At 40.1% G+C, this 20,742-nt stretch overlaps 1 protein-coding gene across 9 annotated transcripts; it reads left to right on the plus strand.

Moving 5' to 3' along the window:
* Positions 1-190: 190 nt before the first annotated feature.
* Positions 191-20,735, plus strand: eef2k (eukaryotic elongation factor 2 kinase). Of its 9 annotated transcripts, none has more exons than XM_018761953.2 (20): positions 191-460; positions 1,711-1,989; positions 3,054-3,119; positions 5,358-5,458; positions 7,496-7,556; positions 8,065-8,102; positions 9,318-9,489; positions 10,039-10,188; positions 10,338-10,470; positions 10,735-10,862; positions 11,042-11,240; positions 13,207-13,274; positions 13,462-13,533; positions 13,854-13,907; positions 14,062-14,121; positions 15,399-15,533; positions 16,693-16,881; positions 18,052-18,176; positions 18,477-18,655; positions 19,142-20,735. In XM_018761953.2, exons 2-20 carry the CDS (start codon positions 1,756-1,758, stop codon positions 19,249-19,251), a joined length of 2,274 nt encoding a protein of 757 aa, XP_018617469.1. In that variant the 5' UTR covers positions 191-460; positions 1,711-1,755; the 3' UTR covers positions 19,252-20,735. The 9 variants fall into 9 exon arrangements, with proteins under 9 accessions (XP_018617469.1, XP_018617468.1, XP_018617471.1 ...); XM_018761952.2 differs by having other exon boundaries at positions 192-473; XM_018761955.2 differs by having other exon boundaries at positions 192-473; positions 11,045-11,240.
* Positions 20,736-20,742: the final 7 nt, after the last annotated feature.

Below are 20,742 nucleotides of genomic sequence, written 5' to 3' on the forward strand. Positions count from 1 at the left end.
CGTCGCGGGGGGTGATACATCGCAAACCGCTTTACACATTTAGCTCTCGCACACAGTTGCAGATACCGAGGAAGCTCAATCACGCAAATGTGTAAAACAAAACTGTTCCGAAGTCATATGATTAAAGCGACGTCAGGTTTCGCCGCTACGGCCCCTCCCTTCTCCAAGAGTGTGTGTGTGTGTAGTACGTGCAAACAGTGCATGTTCCCGTGGAGGAGCGGGAACGCGCGAGCGTGCGCGGCCTCGTGTCGTCGTGTCCCGCGCTGGGTTTCAAGTTGTTGTCGAACGCTTTTGTGCATGGGTGCCACACGCTGTCGTTGATTCACATCAGCTAGGGTGACACATATTAAGGCAACGTTTACATTTCAGACAGAAGAATAATTTAAGAAGAGATGCACTGACTGAGGGAGGAATTACTAAACGAAGCGATGCCTGTTCTGATCTGAAACAACAAGTGAAGGTATTTCATTCAGGTTTGTGGCTTGCGCATCTCCGCCTTCTGTACTTTTTGCAAACAGATATATAATTATGTTTGGTTGAAACGTATAGGCTTTTTGTGATGTCAAAATAAAATAAATGAGGAAACATGTTGCATGATACTACTTACTAGACTGTCATTGAATTTGTCATCGAGAATTCGCGCTGTATTGTTTCAGATTAAGTATAACTTGTGCATAAAAATATCCATTTTCCTATCAACACGGGGCAGTTTCCGCAGCAGTGAGATACTAACCATGCATGCCACGTCAATAGCACCGAATCCACAAGGTACTGTGGAGCTGGCATCGTCGGTGGGTCTCCCGACTTTACGTTAAACTGCGGCGACCCGAGATCAATTATCGCGATAACTGTCGGCCTGTTGGTGCGCGCAGTCAGCGCGTGCGCTCAGCGTAGAACCGAACCGAATCCGCAGCGGCGGTCTGCGCTGCATGTAGCGAAAGAAAAAAAAATTCTCTATACTGCCATACTTTATCTTCATCTATTCTGAGAGATGCTAAATACTAGGTTTAGACTGGTTTGTTAAATTGTTCCAGAACAAGACTGTCTTGTGTGTGTCTAGTAGAGGGCGTTTTCGTCAAGCAAGCCTGTCGTAATATTCGTTGTAATAATTCCACCATTCATTGTGTATAAACTCCATTGGTTCTTTTTGATTAAGTATTTTTAGTCCAGCCATACCCTATAAGTTTTACACCATTGGGAGGCATAGGCATCTAATTTTTTCCTCAGATGGGACACTCTGCACTAGTGTCGATTGCAGCATATTTGTCAACCTTTTGGCTTCTTAGCTATTTCCGTTTTCAGCTTTAAATGCTTTACATTGGCTTTACTCCACTGTGGTCATCCTTAGCGCTGTTAAATTGAATTGAGTGAAATTGTGGAGAAATTTATCATTGATTCTAGAAGTTACAGAGCTTCTTTTGTAAATAAGCGAAAGCTCTTCACAGATAAACATGTTAGCAGTCCTTATGTTTGAAGAGACAAGTATGTAGGGGTTTGCCAGTGGGCTGAACCGAAGCCATGTGGCCCACTGCATCCCAGAGAATCACGCAGGATCCCAGTGAAAAGTTGCTTGGATCTCACTGCAGGTGATTTGCTCGTGCCGCACATAGGTGTGGAGTATTTGGTCTGTGGCGGTAGATTTAAGGAAATAGGGCCTGAGAGGGATCTGATGTGTCAGTGTTATTTTTGTAACTGTTGGTATCTGTGCAGCGGTGCAGCTCTGCTGTTCATCACACCAAAGACACAGTGGACATCATGGCTGACGAGGAACTCATGTTCAGCATGGAGGAGGTGGGCAGCGCCAGAAGGGACAGGGCGCAGAGGGCTCCATCCTCCTCTGACGCCAACAGTGACGACGAGGACGACTACTACATCTGTCCTATCACAGATGACCCCATGAGCCCTGCCAAGGAGATCTGCGGATACCTGAAGAACCTCATTCACGACAAGCAGCTGTCTTCCCCCTCTCCCAAAAACTTCAACTATAGGGTGAGAAGCCAGAAACTCTGCTCCTATGGGTGTTCATTAGCTGCTGGTGTTAATGTAATCTTTACTAGCTTCACAATATGTTACCTTATTAGGGACTTTTATCACATGCTCCGGTGTTGTCGTTTATCAGTAATGGGGAGAAGAGTTGGTGGTGTTACACCTACATCGGAGTCTTGCTTCAATAAGCTAAGGAGCTGAAGAGGTTTCATTTTTGAACTGTAATGACAACTTCTTCAGCATCACAAAACTCTGTTAGGTGTTTGTTCTGGGGCATGGTGCAAAACAACAAATCTTGTTAATATTTGGCCCACTGACACAGAACTGTATGGGCTATACAGCTGTCATCACTTTATATATGTGTGTTTATTTAAAGTTTTGTTGCTTCGGTAGCAGACATTACTGGCCTGATCATGTCTGCTCATGAGTTTGGTATAGAATTAAACCGCGTTGTATCAAGTAATTATAAATTGGATCTGTAGTCAGTTACTGATGTGTGAAGTGTGGTGAGCCTCAGTAAGCCTGGGGTGACAAACCTTGGAGCTAGAGGTCCACAGTCCAGCAGATTTTTTTGAGAAAGCACTTTACTCTGTGCCTTTTTTACTTCTGTAATACCAGATTATACGACTTACTGTGTAAATGATTACTTCATTAAAGTATTTAAGAGCTGGAGTAAAGCAGAACCAGTGCAACCAGCAGCCCTTGAAGACCAAGCTTGGCCACTGCTGCAGTAACTGGACCACAGTGCTGCCCTGCACCTGCTGCAGGATCAGGGAGAACGCAGTACCTTATAAGGATCTGGAACCTGCTGTGTGTGTTACTCCTGGGTGTTGGTCAGCTGTTGCCTGACCTCAAGCCTTTAAAAAAAACAGGAAGGACACCAAACACTCTACTTGTCTTGTTTTTAGGTTTCTGCAGTTCTTATCTCGAAAACATGCAGTGCTATCCTACTGGTTCCGTGGCTGAGTTTACTTAGCTGTTAGAAAGCCCAGCATTTTGGAAGACACAGTAGCATTTCATGAACCAAAACAAAGTTTTTCTGTGAAATTGTTTGTTTTCCCATATAGAACTCTAAGGAATATGAACCAGAGCAACAATCAGTCAGGTTTGGGTCATTAACTGAAAAAGGTCGGGTACGTTAAACATTCACTTATTTCCTCCTCCTGCTCCAGCAGCAAAGACCCTCTTTTCTTTCCTTCCAGTGTCCTGTGTCCCAATCTCCTTAACTGCCATTGTCCATGCATGTTCACTTCCTTAGAGCTCCTCCCATTACTCCCTCTTGCTATATAAATCATTTGTGACATGGGTGTTTGAATACTTTGCTATACAATATTGCCACTGAAAAGCACATTTTTATTCCTAGCATTGAGAGGGCAAAAGCAAGAAATAATTTTAAATACAACGCAGACTTGGGCATCTTTTAGCAGATCCTAGTCCAGCACAAGTTTGAGTCTGTCCTTCAGACAAAAGAACCATAATTGCGAGGCTATATATGAAAGTAGATCAACTGAAGCTGCGGTGGAACTTTATTTTGCATTAATTTGAATCCGCTTGGCTGAGTCTGCTCTTTGTGTTTGCTTAGTCTCCCTGGTGACATGTTGTCAGGAGTGTGCGCTGAAATATCCAAAAAACCTTAAAATAGTGAATTACTAACACTAGAGGCTCCCTTAGTGAAAGTTAGGCATCGTAACGGGCTGGGGGAAAAACATGAAATAACATTTGAGGGAGAATTTATGTACCCGCTATCACTTATTAATACAGCATTAAAGTATCATTCAGCTATATTACTGTTACAGTTTTTCTGTTTGAAAGATAACATGCTGTTTTTAAATGTTTTTTTTAAATTTTATTATTGTGTATTTGATGTTTATACTGGTAAATTTATATGTTTTGCTTTGTTTATTGCTGATGCACTCTAGATGAAACTCATAGGGAATATTCACAGGATGAAAATCTGCTGCAGTCTTCATATTTCATTTATTAAAAAGGAAAATTCACATTCATTTATTTACTAGATGCTTTTCTCTTTTCCAATGAACACGATGCACTGTTATCAACCCACATACCTTATTCACCAAGGTGACTTACACTGCTAGATACACTACTTACAATGGGTCACTCATCCATACATCAGAGGAACACACACACACTGTCACTCACAGACTCTGGGTGAACCTGAACAGTATGTCTTTGGACTGTGGGAGGAAACCCGTGCAGACGCAGGGAGAGCATGCAAACTCCACACAGACTGAGCAGGGATTGAACTCTCATGCCACCCAGGTGCTGTAAGACAGCAGCGCTACTTGCTATGCCACTGTGCCGCCCATATTAAACATTGTTTGTTAAAATCAAGAGGCAAAAATGCACTGTGGTGTTTTTGTTAATGATAACTGTATGTCCATGTTGTTAATAGAAATAGTTCCTGTGATAATGAGAATTTAACAGTTTGTTCTGCTAGGTTGCCACAGCTTTTTTTTCCTCTTTGTTCTAAATAAAACAGAAGCTGCATAATTACAACAAAACAGAGTACTCATATGCAGTAATGCATTTATGAGTTTCAATTTTGTATGTGCAGGTTACTGTAAAACAGTGACACGTTTGCAGGTGGTCGCATGGAGTTCTTATAGGGATCCGAAAGCTTGTTGAACTATTTGTTGTACTTGCAGTACTGCACTTCTCTCTGCAGCCTTGCCCTTCAACATATTCAACGTGAACTGTTCTTTCTAAATATATTTGGTCTTGGAATGCCAAGCATGGCTGTAATGCTATGATTCAGTGTGCAGGAAAGTGATCTGGCTGAACATTAAGCATTAAGAAATGATTTATTATCTGTGGCCCTCAGAAATCCCTAAAAATAATTTTGCAATACCGCAAAGGTTGACAAGAAATATTCACGATGATAGTGCTGTGTTCCTCATCCCAAAGTTCATATAATACAACTTGTAAAACAGTTTTCAGTGAATGGGCCAGTTTTCATGGCATTTAGCAACTTAGCAAATTTAATGTTTATATATCCATGCTTTCCTTTCCACTCCTTTATCCTTTCCACTTTCTGTCACCTTTTTTTTCCAATGCTAGCTTTCTGTTGCATTCCTGTTTTGCATGTCTTTCTTTGTGTAGCTGTTTGTGTTTCCTGTTGCCTGTCTTCATTTTTGCCAGTTCTCTTTTAAATGTCAGTTCCAGTCTAAAGTCAAATTCAGTGGATGTGAATGTTGTGGAAATCGCCCTGCCCGGTGAATGGACTGTGCAATTGAGCGGTTTCGGGTTCGACGTGATGGAGCGAGCGAGTGAGTGAATGGGTGGGGGCAGGGACACGGGTTGGGTGCAGCACAGGGGATTTACATTGTGCTCTGTGTTGTCTACTGGAGCAGGCAGCGTGGAAACATGCCATTGAGAAGGCGAAGGCCATGCCTGATCCCTGGGCGGAGTTTCACCTGGAGGACATTGAGACGGAGCCCTGTATCCGATACAGGTCTGCGTGTCCGCCCTTCTGTCAGTTTGACCCAATTGTTTGACAGCTTGGAAGCAAACAATTGTATATGTCAGCATCAGTATAAGAATCTACTCCTCTTGCTTAAGTAAAAGCAAGTAATTTGGTCCCCTACTTACAACCTTAATTGGGACTGAGAGTTGGTGTGTTACTCAAGAAGTTTACTAGTTAAATGTGACACGGAGACGCCAGGGGTTCGTCATCAATTTTATATGTATCCCTTCCTGTAGTGTGTGCCACAAAAAACGGTGGTACTGAACTAAGTGACTATACTTTGACAGCCATGTGTCTGTATCTAAGCACTTTTGTGTACTGTGAGTTGTATGTCACTTTGAAGAAAAGTGTGCGTTAAATGAATAAGTGTATATTCAGCAACCCGGACAGCTCCACAGGGCGGGAGTCGACAGCCGGGTTTTTTGAACTCTCTCGGGTCAAGCTCACGCCTGGACATTGAGTCCCCTGTAAATAAAGAAGCACAATGACTTGTACTTTGAGTACCTTTTGCTGAAAAAACTTTGATTTCTCAAAAAAATTCATATCAGTAAAAAAGTACATTACTCGCAAGTTTGTAAGTTGGGGACCAACTATTTAATGAACTGATGTCTTTTTTTGCCGTACCTGACCATCACTTTCCTGTTAAGAATATTGTCGAATGCCGTTATGCCATGCTTGCCATGTATTGTGTCCTTTTTCCTGTTCTCATGTTATGTTATTTTGGTCATAGTTCTCTTTCCTGTTTGAAGTCTTTTTTGAGATTCATCCAATGGGGTATTCCTCGTACCACGTTACTTCCTGTCAGCTGCGGCTCAGCAGACCCACTGATGTTCCATTTTGCCCTCAGTGTTGTTTTTAATGCTTACAGACACAGTGTTCTAGTCTGGAATACTGAGGCTGCATAAATGCCATTGTAAATGTTGAACTCTGGCTGCCTGCGAGTTTCAGCTGCTGCTTTGTCCTTCAGAGCTGTTTGTCATAATGGGCCCATTTCAGGAGCACACAAAACCACTGTCAAACTGAAACACACCCACAGTCATACGGCCATAAAATATTGTGCAACTTTTTAATCTTGTGTCAACAAAAAGGCCGTCTTTAGTTGGACTCACTCATCTGAATGCATGCACACACATGTTGACGCAGGACCTCCAGTCTACGCATAGTGAGATGCTTTTAAAGAGGTCATAGGGGTTTACATATCTCTGTCCGTATTCACTGACATCTATATTTAGGATGAAGATAATTTTTTTCTTGCTGTTTTTGACCTCATAGGTTGCTGTAGGAGTATGGCCTCATGTTATTGCAGTTTAGACACACCTTCTTTGCATTGCCAGTGCTTGTCAGCAGCCCAAACGCGCGGCTGTAAAATGCCGAACTCCATCGACCAGTCTTCTTAAAAGACAGGACGTATCTGGCGATTTTAACTTAAGAAACCAATGGAAATGCATAAAAAGGGAGAATAACATTTAGGTTCTGGAAGTAACAATGCTTAACAAAATATTTTCTTGTGATTAGTGTCACCTGCATCCTTGTTATAGAATTCAGCATGTAAGAAATTCCAGAGGTATAATCGTTAAAATGGCACAGATTTTGCAAATTTAGAATTTTGTTTAAAAAAAAAAATTGCATAAAGAGTTGAAACACTAAAAAGGTAACATGTTAATCAAAGAAGCCTGCTATAAAATGAACTTGTACTTTAGAACTGGCTGCTGGCACACTGATGGGTATCACACTGTAGAAGTTTAGCTTGTAAAAAGTACTGAGCAATATTAAGGTGTTTTATTCTACTGATTCTTCCTTCCTACAGTACAGAAACTAGAAACATGTTCATTAGTAAACCACTTCGGCGTGTCACTCAAATCTAAAGTCGTATAATGGGGAACATCGTCTGTCAGATGTTTAATTCTTTACTTGTGGAAGCAAAACAAACATGTATTTATCAGTAATTTTAATGTTTGTTGATGACTGTGGTTCTCAGACTTGGGTTTCCTTTCTGACTGTGGTATTTGCCTTCATGTCCAACAGGTACAATGCTGTTACTGGGGAGTGGGCACAGGACCAAGTTTACATAAAGATGGCTGCTCAGGTAGTTCTCAGTTTATTATATTTACATTTTTTCATTTAGCATATGCTTGCCTCCAAAGCAATTTCCAGTGCACACGATGATATTTAGCCCATGCCCTTTCACTCCAGGTGACTTAGGTATGCTACAGTACACTACTGTACAATGAATCACTCATCTGTACACCAGTGAAGAACAGTCTCTGTCCCACACACACATTATGGGCAATTTGTAATCACCAGTTAATTTGAAAGCATGTCTTCTGACTGTGCATGGAAACCAGAGCACCCGGAGAAAACTCATGCAAACACCAGGAGAACGTGCAAACCCTACACATACAGAGCAGGGATCACATTTATTATAGTATTTTTTAATTGTTTTTTATGTTATTGTTTTCTTTTGAGAATTCTGACTAGTTTATGGTGTAGTGTATATTTTTAAAAGCAAGCTTGTAAAGATTGCATACGTTCAGAAATTTGCTGTAACTTTTTTGGTCAAGTGAGTGATTTTTGCTCTTTGTTCTTGATTTCAGCCATTTGGAAGAGGAGCCATGAGGGAATGTTACAGAACGTTAGTAGCATTTCTCCCATATAACATTTAAATACCTCATCTGTGCTCACAATTGTATGTGTTGGTTCAAATTTTTGCCCGGCCATGGAACTCACAGGCTACACTGCGCATGTAGACCTTGTATCCTCAAGCACCAGGCTTGGCCAGTGCTGGCTTGGTTTAGTGAAATACTTTTTCTGTCAACTGTGTTCCACATTGCAAAGTATCAGCTTTAGCTATATAACAAAGCTGCTGTTGTACACCATCCTTAGAAAAACAATTATGATCCAATTCAAACAAACCTTTGTCCTTATCAACAAGACCAGAGTCATTATGACTATCTTTGTTACTTTTTAAACTGTCAGCTATTCTTGTGCATTATCACCTTAGCATGTTTATTTGATCCTCAGTTTAGTCTAGAGTTTCTGTTTAGTATTGCAGTACTTTATTTGTATAAAGGCTGTGTATTCTCCATTAAGTTTGGGGAAAAGTGCCCACATTTTGGACAATTGCTGCTGACTCTGCAGTCTGAGAATCTCTCTGCTGGCTGTTTATAGGAATATTGCAAACAGCATCTTTTCTGACTTTGGGATGGAGGACTAGGAGGTTGGGCTCTTGGGCTGCTCTCATGTCACTCCTCTTCTCCCGCTTCAAATTCTTATTTGTTTGAGTGGCGCAAAAGACGCTTTGTCAGTCTTACCCTATAGTTCCTTTGTCTACTCACATTAGTCTGTATCCAGTTCTGCTTGTTTGAATGTTAGCATAGTTCATCAGAGTGCATCACTGCAGTATATGAGTTTCTCACAGTTTATTCAGAGAGAAATAATTCTGCTTTTGAGCAAAATACATTCTTATTGTTTTACCTTTGAGAGGTTTTTGCATATGATATTTAATTTGCTGTGTCTAAGCCATAAGGATAAGGGCATAAAATGGTACCTTTTAGAAGACGACTTCCCTTGCCTGTTGTTTGCTCAGTCAACATCCCAGGTTCAATAACATTTCATTGGCTAATAATTACCTTTTGGTAGAGCAATGACTATAATCTATATTTGTACACTAATCATGTTGGATAATACATTAATTCTATGTAATATTTTAAATATTTTCTGCATAATATATGTAGATGAGAAATCCACAGCCTTGTGTTTTTGTCATATAGATGTTACTGCATATTATCAGGATGTTTATAATTTTGCTCTATCCATTGGTGGTACCACATGGTTTATGCTTTTGCAGGAAGAAGCTGTCAAATTTCTCTCACAGTAGCAACTGGAAATCAGCATCCAACTATGTGGCAAAGCGGTACATAGAGACTGTAAGCCGTGATGTGTACTTTGAAGATGTTAGGCTGCAAATGGAAGCCAAGCTGTGGGGGGAAGAGTATAATCGCCATCGCCCCCCTAAACAGGTATTACTGCTGTGATACATGAAGAAAATTGATTAATGAATGCCCCCCCTCTTTTTTCACACAGTACTTTTAGGCATGTGGTGCTACTGATTTACTTTTTGTGGAGAGGATGGTCTTTGGATAAAATAAAAGCTTTCCCAATATTATAGATGTGTCTATAAAGGGCACAAGGGAGACTGATGTTTTTTAACAATCTTCTGATCATATTTCTCACTGATGAATCCCCTCATTTATATACAGATCATAGATGACACTCTACATATCCACTCATGATGATACATTGGCACTGTGACAATGATCTGGACTTATTGCTGAAAATGGTTGCAGGTTCAGCTCTGAAGAATGAACATGTTATGTCCTTTAAAAGTACCTAGTGTAACTGGCAAATTTTTCAGCAGTGTAAATAGGTACTCTGTGAGCAGTTAGGAAAACACATAGTAAAGTAAGACAATAACAATGATTCTTCTGTGTTTGTGGAGAAGAAGATAACAGAAATGAAAGGAGGAAGAAATGTTTATTTTTTGTGCTGTTTGGCTGTGCTGCTGGCAGGTGGACATTATGCAGATGTGCATACTGGAAATGACTGAGAGACCAGGGAAACCACTCTTCCATTTGGAGCATTACATTGAGGGTAAATACATTAAATACAACTCCAACTCTGGCTTTGTGAGAGATGACAACATTCGCCTCACCCCTCAGGTATGTGCTATAGCTGAGCTGAAGGAAATGCATCTACAACATGAATGTTAAGAACATTTCAAAATCTAGCTGTATCCAGTACCTTTGGAGCAGTGGAGTTCTTTTATAATGAACTTTTGTCCCCATTTTGTCCCTGTCTTTCTCTGTAGGCTTTCAGTCACTTCACTTTTGAGCGGTCTGGACATCAGCTGATAGTAGTGGACATTCAGGGTGTGGGGGACCTTTACACAGACCCCCAGATCCATACCGAGAAGGGTACCGACTTTGGGGATGGCAATCTGGGTAGGACACTTGTATGCACTAGATGCTCTTCTCTTAAAAAAAAAAAAAAAAAAATGCTGCGGTTTTTATGAAAGTAGAAACTGGACCAACATGGTTTACACTCCCAAAGTCTCTCTGATCAAATTGAATCCAGTAAAGATTTTATCGATCTTGTACTTGTCAAATCACTGAAATACTTAGGCGACCAAGGCGATACAGTACTAAGGGCATATAGGAAAGTAATTCTGCACTGTCAAAGTCCTTACCAGCACACTGTTTGTGCAGGTGTGCGTGGTATGGCCCTGTTCTTCCATTCCCACTTGTGTAACAAGATCTGCAAGAGCATGGGTCTCACGGCCTTTGACCTGTCCCCTGCAGAAATTGCCCAGTTGGACTGCACGAGCAAGTTGCTGGTGAGAAGGGGTTGGGGCTTGGGTGTCCATACAGAAACTTGTTCAGGCTTCACTTGTTAGTCCATTGACACTGCTTTAAGAAACACAACTGTATAATAAGATCATAGTTGAAAATGTGGAACACAACTGCAGTCCATCAATGCCCTCCTCCACCCCCTTCCCCATTTCCTTCTTTCCAGCAGTCAGCCAAGACAGTTCTGCGTGGGTGTGAGGAGCCCTGCGGCTCCAGCAGGGTCCGCACGTTTTCTACTGGCCGCATGCCCCCACTTCTGTCCCGCCTCTCTGAAACATCCTCTGTGGATGAAAGTTTGAGTGACCAGGAATCTGTGCCCTGTTCCCCTCTGGTGTTCAGCAGCTCTGTGGGAAAATCTCCACTGGGTACAGACCTCTACGCCACCCACTCACCAGACATATACTTGCATGTTCCCACACTCATATGCGCACAGGATATGGAAACATTGCAAAAGTATCAGTTAAGGCTGATTTATGTTTTGTGTTCAACAACATGTTAAATGTGTACAGTCACACTGAAAAAACAGTATTAAGTCAATGATTATGGGAATTCCTTGTATAATTTTTTTTTTTTTAATGTTACGTTATACTACACTTCTCTCTGGATCCTGGCAAACAAAATTGTGTACAAACAATTTAAACTTGAGCGTCCTGAATACTTGAAAAATGTTACATTTAGACAGCTTTAATCCTGTTATAGATGGGGGGGCGCAGTGGCGCAGCGGGCTTGGCCAGGTCCTGCTCTCTGGTGGGTCTGGGGTTCGAGTCCTGCTTGCGGTGCCTTGCGACGGACTGGCATTCTGTCCTGGGTGTGTCTCCTCCCCCTCCAGCCCTGCGCTCTACGTGTTGCCCAGTTAGGCTCTGGTTTGCGGCGACCCTGCTTGGGACAAGCGGTTTCTGTGTGTGTGTGTGTGTGTGTGTGTGTGTGTGTGTGTGTGTGTGTGTAAACCTGTTTTAATTAAACTCAGCCTCTGTATGTTAAACAGAAATGATTGCTTAACACATATGGATTAACCAGGATGGGTGTAACAGTTTATATGATTTAAATACGTTGACCTTTTGTAGCATTGTTTTACAAAAGTTCTTCGAGGAGTGAAGGCCAGCTTTGTTTATTGAGTTTTGTGTTAGTTAAATAGATACTGTGATACGAACACTTGCAAAACTGTTTTCTTTGCCCAGACATCAGTGTCAAACTTTGTCAAAACATTAAATAACGTGTGCTGCTTCATGAAACATAAGTCAGCCTTTAAGTTCTGTAATACGCATCAGTTGTAGCTCATGAGTTACAGTTTGTCATATTCATAAGGCACAAAATTTGTCTTTGTTCTTTGTGTGCACAGGCATTTGTGATTCTCTGCAGTTGCAGTCATTGCCCGGTTAATGTCAGGGGTAGGGATTAAAACACTGCTGGCAACCACATTCAGCAGAAGTCCAACAACCATGCAACTGGATTGAATTACTTCAGTACAGTGGAATTTTTTCCCTGTTATGCAGTCATTCCACTTCATTAAATGTGCTTTGTTCAGTGCTGACAAAGATACAACAGGCAGTGCAACCACATACATACACTGAACCATGCTGATTCCTGATAACACAACTCCTGTCTCAGTTACGGGTTCAGGGTAGTTATTCAGCACAACAGCAGCAAAGCAAACATGGAATAAACACTCAAGGGAACACTGAAGACAATTACAGAACAGATATTCATTTCATTATATACTTGCTCTAAGGCAACATGAGAAGTATCCTGTTGTATTGACCGTCTTAACCAATCACAACCATCGATTAACACAACTGAAACAGCGAATTCATTATTGTCATAACATTATTTCATTTAGCTGATATTTTCTCTAAAATGACTTATGGTCTTAAGCTACTTACATCTATTTACCTATTTATTCAACTGGGTAATTTTTACTTGAGCAGTTTGATCAAGGGGACTACGATAGGAGGTGGGAAATGAACCTGGATCCTTGGAGTCCTTATAAACTCAAAGTCCTTATGAACATACACATATAACTTAACTCTAACTTAAATATTTTTGATAATATGTGCTCTTTCAGGGAGCAGGACTGAGGGCAACTCAAGGTGTTTGTGAAATGGCACAGTTGTATGGCTTTAACCAGGCAATGACAGTTTATGTCTGAAAGTATATGACAGTCATAACATTTCGGCTTTGATGTTTGGCCATATATATGTTTTGTTTCAAAATCAGACTTTTGCACACATTCATACACTTATGTTTCAGATAAATATGAAGTTTTAAACATTTCTTCAAAAGCATTTTGAGTTTGAGCCGCCTGTTTGCACTAACATACTGAGTCTTCCACAGGCTGGTCTTTAATGAATGAAATGCACCTGCACAATGAAGCAAACAATGACACCAGAGCAGACCACAAGGTGAGAAACTCAGACTGCAGTAGTAAAATGAGTACAGACCTTAACACTATACACAGTATACAAAACCTGAAAACATTTTATGCCCTGATGTCTTATAATAATGTAAAAACTAGTGTACTGTATGTCAATGGTCTAGCTGTTGCAGTGTTTCAGCAATAAGTACCCTGCTTTTCAACTACCTACTTAGGATCAAGAGAGTGGAGACAGTGGTTACCCCAGTGAAAGACGCGATGGAGACTCCATTGAACATGTTGACAGGGTAAAGTTTTTTTTCCCTTCTTTAATGCAGAATTATTGGTTGTTAATGTCATTTGGAAATTTCCTTGGGTTACTGTACTCTGTTATGAGCTATTTTTAATAATCAGCTGATCAGTTTTAAGTTGCAGGAATATCAGTATAATGGCAAATTGTGACATTTCAAATATTGTGGATTCATATAGTGCAGTGCACTATAGCAGTAAGTATCCGTATGGAAGATGCAAATATTTAAGTGTTAGAAAGGTTTGTACTGTTTTAAGTGTTTGAGGGCAGTGAGCCTTTCTGACATTTTTTCAATGACCTTTATACATCATGATGTAGCCCTACTCCTACAGCAGACGACAGTACGAGTCGGATGAGGACAGTATTCGACGGGTAAATACCAACACAAAGCTGTTTGCTCCCTAGTTATCCCACATAGAAAACCCTCCATGTCTCCCATTAACCTCCTCACTTGTCTGGGACCCTGGTGCCTATCTCCTTCAGTCACATTCACCATGACCCAATCGTGTCTGTTTCTCCATACCAGAAATCAATAGTAACACCAAGCAAGTCTTTCCTTCCCGCCAACAACTCCCAAAACCAGCCGGTGATTGTCTTATGCATGCTTCAAACATACCGTTCCCTGTGTTGTGGTACAGCTGTGCACCATGTGTATGTGCTGTTGTTTCTTGGTCTTTAATAAACTGAACTTTTTGAGGATGCTGTTCTTTGCAGCCATGGATTGGAGGCTTGCTAAGATACATACACTTCAAACGTGTATGTTTTCTTTATGACTAGAGCAGAATCTCATTCTTCTCAGTTTATGTCCCCCAGCTAGATCCTGAGTACTTTATATCTTATTTGATATAAAGTCTAAAAAGCTGATGACTTTAACCATTTATTTTATAAATACAACCTTTATCCAGTGCGGTAACTGATGCACTGTCATGGGAAAAAAATGCATTTTTTTTAAGCCTCTCTTCTTATAGATTATAATAGTAGTATTTAAAGGCTGAAACTGATGAAAAGGTGATTATTTACAGTAATAATTTTGTCTGTAGGTCTTCAGCCTTTAATACCACCACAACTGTCCTTTGTCTAGAAGCAAAGAATTGGCCATTGGTACCACTGTGACTGTTCCCCTGTCTAGTGTGAAACTGGACCTAATGGCAGCAATCACAGTAAAATAACTTAAATTTTTTTAGTCTCTACAGTAATGCTTTTCTTACTGCTTCTTTAAGGAACTTACTAACATGAGCTCTGAAATGGTGTGATTAACAATCTCTTAAGCCTAATCATACCTATTGGTCTGTTGATTAAGCACTGGAATTAACTTCCTCCTTTGCGGCATCCTCATCTATTAGTAACATCTCCTACAGAAGGCATTTCAAATAACCTGCCTGTCCTCTATTACCATCTTTAATTCTCTCATGTATCATCCAAATAAGGCATGCAGCAAACCACTGCTTGGTCTCATAGTTTGGAAGATTTCATTCTACTTGACTGATAGTATTGCCTGAATGAGTAAAAGTCTTGTGTACAGATTCTCAGATTGAGAAAAACATAGATCCATTGTGGTAATATTGCAGTATTCCCATAATGGATATTCAGTGCAAAATTGAAAGTCTTGCATTCTTTAGACTGTCTAGTGTTACATATTATTTTGAGCTAGATATTGAAGTTATATTCACATATAAAAGGTTGGTTATAAACATACTAGTGCAACTACTTATTTTTTGGCTGTTTTTATACTGTCATGTGGTAGTGAGGTTCTGATACAAATGATCAGAAAAACTTGCATTTGATAAATTTAGGACTCTAGGAGTACCCTGACCTGAGTCAGTGTTCTTGGATGTATCTTAGCATCTGTACATCTTTCCTCAGGTAACTGAAGAGAAGTGGAGTTTCTTCCACACGTCTCGCTCACACATACACAGACCTTCCTGCGTGGCTGTAGAAGTGGAGAGACTTAACGCACTTGAGCTGGAACGTAAAATTGGCAAGTCCATTCTGGGCAAGGTGAGTGCTGCAGAGTACAGTATTGCATTGCCTAATGCATTTTTTTGGTCATTAAGATGCTGTGTTCATATGTATGTGTGTATATAATATATATGAACAGAATGGTGGCACAGCGAGTAGCGCTGGTGTCTCACAGTGCCTGGGTGATGTAAGAGGACATGGGTTTGATCCCCACTCAGTCTGTGTGGAGTTTGCATGTTCTCCCTGTATCTGCATGGGTTTCTTCCCAGAGTCCAAAAACATGCTGTTCAGGTTCCCCCATATTGTGTGAGTGACAGAGAATGTGTTCCACTGATGTATGGATGAGTGACCCAGTGTAAGTAGTGTAACCAGCAATGTAAGTCACCTTGGTGAATAAAGTGTGTGGGCTCATAACACTACATAGAGTTCATTGGAAGTCGCTTTGGAGAAAAGCGTCTTTTAAATAAATAAATGTAAGTGTGTGTGTGTGTGTGTGTGTGTGTGTGTGTATATACACAGATGCGCACACACACTGGTGTAGTGTGTTCGGTTAGGGCCCTGTTAAGCTGTAACATTGGTTTTAATTAGAATGTCTTCAGCTGAATAAATTGCTCATGCAAACTAGTCATTTGCATTTTACTATATAATTGCTGTGCTCTATGTGCTGTGTCTGTATGTGTTTTTAAGAGTAAGTCCTATTTATTAACGCAAATTTTTTTTCTGCTTTTAATTTTCCATTATACATGTGTAAACACACAGTTTGTATGGATATGATCTCTAAACTCTGTTTTCTACCACTTTTTGTTGGTTTTACTTTTTCCTGTGTATACAGCTGAGTACACATACAAATATCAGTGATCTGTGAACTGAACCACCTATCTCATTTAGTGCACTTAGTTATGTTTGCCATTGTTTATATACTGTTGTTAGCAAACCACACCCGACAGAAATTCTGCTACCCAAAGCTGATCCTGTTTGTGGTAATCCATTTAAGATTTGTTAGTGTGCTTCTTTTGCCACATCTTTTCATTTGTTCAGCTGTGAATTGTCTAACCTAGAAGTACAGTAGGAGCACTGTGTTAAGGTCGTGATTGGAATCTATTAGCTTAATAAATACTTTAAATAGTGAATAATTATGATAAAATAACAAATAAATGTGTTTTCCATTTTTTTCTGTGTAACCCCGTCCTCCTTGTAGGTCCACTTGGCCATGGTTCGATACCACGAGGCTGGTCGGTTCTGTGAGAAGGAGGAGCAGTGGGACCAGGACTCTGCTATGTACCATCTGGAGCGTGCGGCGATGTGTGGAGAGCTGGAGGCCATTGTGGCACTGGGCCAGACCTACCTTCAGCTGCCTCACCACATCCTTCCTGATCTCACTGTCCCGGTACAGCCTGCCCTCTCCACCAATTTCCAGAAATTTGTATATTGCACTTATTCTGTTTTGCTGCAGAACTCCCCCTGTGTAGATGGGAATAACTGCATGAGCGTATTGGTCATTTTTGCTTTTGGAGTCAAATTTGAGAAATCTTCAAATTTCCACAAGTCATGTTGTTAGAACGCATGAAAGTATGAAGCGAAGAAAGTTGCATTCTGGTTAAGACCATCGCGTTTCAATCTGGTAGTTCATATCTTGCTCCTGCTATAGTACCCTTCATCAGGGTACTTATCCTGAATTCATACCATGAGAATACCCTAGTGTGTTAATGAATAAATAATTTACTTAGTGTACAAATTTTAATATTGCACAGTTTGTAGAGCTGAATTATCATTTAACTAAAGAATAATGATAGGAATAACAGAAAAGGCAGTCTGTCCATCATGGCTGGAGCAGATCCGGACTTGCACACTCTAGGGGTTGAAATAATTCAAGCGATAAACATTCATAATTTTTGGATTTACTACTCCTCATAGTCTAGTGTTAAGAGATGAAACGCAAATAAATTATGCGCAAAATGTTATTACTCCTTGTAGACTAACATTAAAAGCAAAATTTGCACAAATATATTTCCCATGAATTGCATCTACTTTGGTACGGTTTGTGGGAAATCACACAGGACACTGGTAAGTTTGTAGTGCCTCTTACGCTCATACACTACAGTTTTACATTTATTTAATTTGATTATTCTTTTCTCCAAAGAAACTTTAATATTAAAAGTTGCTTACAATGGGTAACCCGTTTAAACAAGTGGTTAATTTTTACTTTTTCTTTAGGATAAGTACTTTGCTGATGCTCACCATAGCGGGAGGTGGGATTCAGAACTGGGTTTTTTGAGTTGAAAGGGGCAGTTATAACCACTGTGGCACCTGCTGCCCCATTGCTAGCTACAGAAACTGTAATGTGTGAGAGTTGTGTGCAATGTGAATACTCTTTGGAAAGGCTTTTCTGAACTAAAAGCCATTATTAGCTCTCATCGCTTTAATATGTGGTGGGATTGGAGATCTAGATGTAGCAAGGACCTGGAGATGACCGAATCTGATGAAACGTGGAGGAAAGTCATTGACTGTCAGGCTTCATCTATTTTTTATTTGTCTGGGTGCATGTTTGCTAAAACAGGACTCTGAGGAGAACAGAAAGAAGGGCTTCAACTTTCTGCTGCAGGCAGCTGAGGCTGGAGACAGACCGTGTATGATTCTTGTGGCCAGAGCATTTGATACAGGAATTAATCTATCACCAGAAAGGTGAGGAGGAATGTCAGAAGACAAGTCAGAATGATAGAAAATATACACAAATATGAATAAAATCTGGTCAGAGCTGCTTGTAACTGGCAAAATATTCATAGTTTGATTCATTAGATTGCTTTTTCTCAATGATCACTAAGTAAAAAGAGCTATATGTGAAGGCTGTGATGTTTTTTTTCCCCTTCTGCCCTTCAGAAGGAGCAGGAATACTCTGATTCTTGTGTTGTCTGAACATTTTCCTAAGGAAGACTTGGCTATACAGAGAGTAGACCCTCTGATCTTTGTCTTGGATCTGTGCAGGACTCAGAACTGGCAGGATGCCGTGCGCTGGTACAACTGCTCCCTCAACATGATGGACTATGATGAGGGCGGGGAGTTTGACGGCATGCAAGATGAGCCACGGTTTCTGCTACTGGCCAGAGAAGCAGAGATGTATCAGACTGGGGGCTTTGGCCTGGACCCAGACCCCCAGAGGTCAGGTAAAGCTCAGAGATATCATCTCATTTCAGCAAAGAAAAGGTATTCTGAAGTCTATAACAAAAATGAAACAGCTGTGAAGCATAAACAGTGGTTTTGACGAGTACCTCACTATGAATTTAATGCTTTACATGTTAGATTTTTCAGATCATTACATGAGAAAGTTCTTGCAGAAACTGAACTTCCGTTGGAAAATAACCCACACTAAAATTATTCAGTTTAATTATTAAAATTTAAGTTTAAATAGTTTAATAATTCAAATTAAGGCCAGTTTTTTAAAATAAGCTGTATAATTTTCTCATGCTCCTTACTGATACAGTATATCAGATAGCTCTTATTTGGTCCAGTGGTGTGAAACTGTTGCATTCAGTGTTTTGTCAGACCTTTGCAATGAAAGTAGTGAAGTGGTTATTAAATGTAAGTTTAAGATGTAGTGTAAATTATTCAAAATTTTACTCTTGGCTTAACGTGAGTTCTTCCCCCACTAGGGGATCTGTTCACAGAGGCTGCAGATGCAGCGATGGAGGCCATGAAGGGCCGCCTAGCCAACCAATATTACATGAAGGCAGAGGAGGCCTGGGCAATGATGGAAGAGTAACTGTTGAGTAAGAGAAGTCCACGATGGCAGCCAGACTATTCCAGTGTCATCAGACCTGGTTCACATACCTTGATGGAACTCAGATTTTATATGCTGCATTTTCCCCTTTTCCTATATTTACCCATCCTGAGGCCTCTGCTGGTGCTTTTATTGTAAAATGCAAGTTTACACACAGAGCTCTCCGGTCTTGGTCCCTGTAGATTGCAGTGTGTGTAGATTGTCTTGGTCTTTTTAAACTGATGGTAATGTCAGTACAATTAACAGAAGGCTTAATTAGTTCACTTGAAAATAATTTGAGTGATTAACCCATTTGTTTCTGCCAGTCAAATTGAATGAATATGCATATTTATGAACACATGAGGTCTGGGAAAGAGACTTCCATAAAAATATGGTCCTCATAATGAACAGTGGTCTTCAGGAAAGACCACTAGCCTATTTGTCAAAAAGAACAAAAAAATTACTTTTTTCAAGTTGCCTTTCCTGTGTATAGAAATTCAGTTTTAGAATTTAAAAACTCTTTTTCTTGTGATTTACAAATAACCTTTTAGGGGTAAAATATTGCAATATATAGATATATTTTTTTTTAATATGGGTGATCAGAGGAATGTATGAGGAATATTTCACAATTGTTTGTCAAGTTTGTGTCAAAGGAAAAGCATGTTTTCCTTATTTGTTTTTTGTGTTGTATAGGAGAGTGATGCATGTCTGGTTTGTTTTTTATGTACTTACAGGAATGATATTTCTAAAAATTGAATAAATATATTGAAAACCCCTTATTTCTGATTGGGAGAAACATATAGTACATTGATCATTTTAAACTAGTCAGCCTTTTGAATTTTCCATGCAGTGATTTAACACAAGAACACTGAAACATTAGAGAAGAATGCATACAAGTGCCATTTTATTAGATACAAATGGTTGATTTTACAGTGATTACTATTTTTATATGTTGAAATTGGCAAAAAGCACAAGCAAGTTGAGGCAAATTGCATTATACCAGTTTGCATTTCTTTTTTTGTGATGCAGGGGTGTAACACGTTACTTTGAAACCTTTGAAGGGGAAGCCCAGATTTATTTTTAACATTAAAATATAAGGGTAACCTCAAGTAATATTCTTTGAACACTGCTATGTGCACATATAGCCCTCCTCCTATCAGATTTGATTTGCTGCTTTCTGCTTAAATTTCTGGATTTCTACATTGAAAAGCTCATTCTTGGCCAGAGTCATTGTTCATTCGCATTCCTCCATAAAGGTTTGTACTGGCTCAGCTGGAATCCTGCCCATATATATAGATTCCCATATAACATGGGAAGGTACAGTAGATTCTAATACAGCCATTTGAAATAAGGTAAGCATCCTGTATACATGAATGTAGGTTTTACTTTTTGGAAGAATTACAGAAATTTCTTTTAATGTGCACTGTGTGTTCAATCCAGTGCCCACTGTGTGGTGGATCTGGGGTTCAGGTCCTGATTGGGATGCCTTGTGAT

The sequence above is a fragment of the Scleropages formosus genome, chromosome 20 (assembly GCF_900964775.1).
Source record: "Scleropages formosus chromosome 20, fSclFor1.1, whole genome shotgun sequence".
NCBI lineage: Eukaryota > Metazoa > Chordata > Actinopteri > Osteoglossiformes > Osteoglossidae > Scleropages > Scleropages formosus.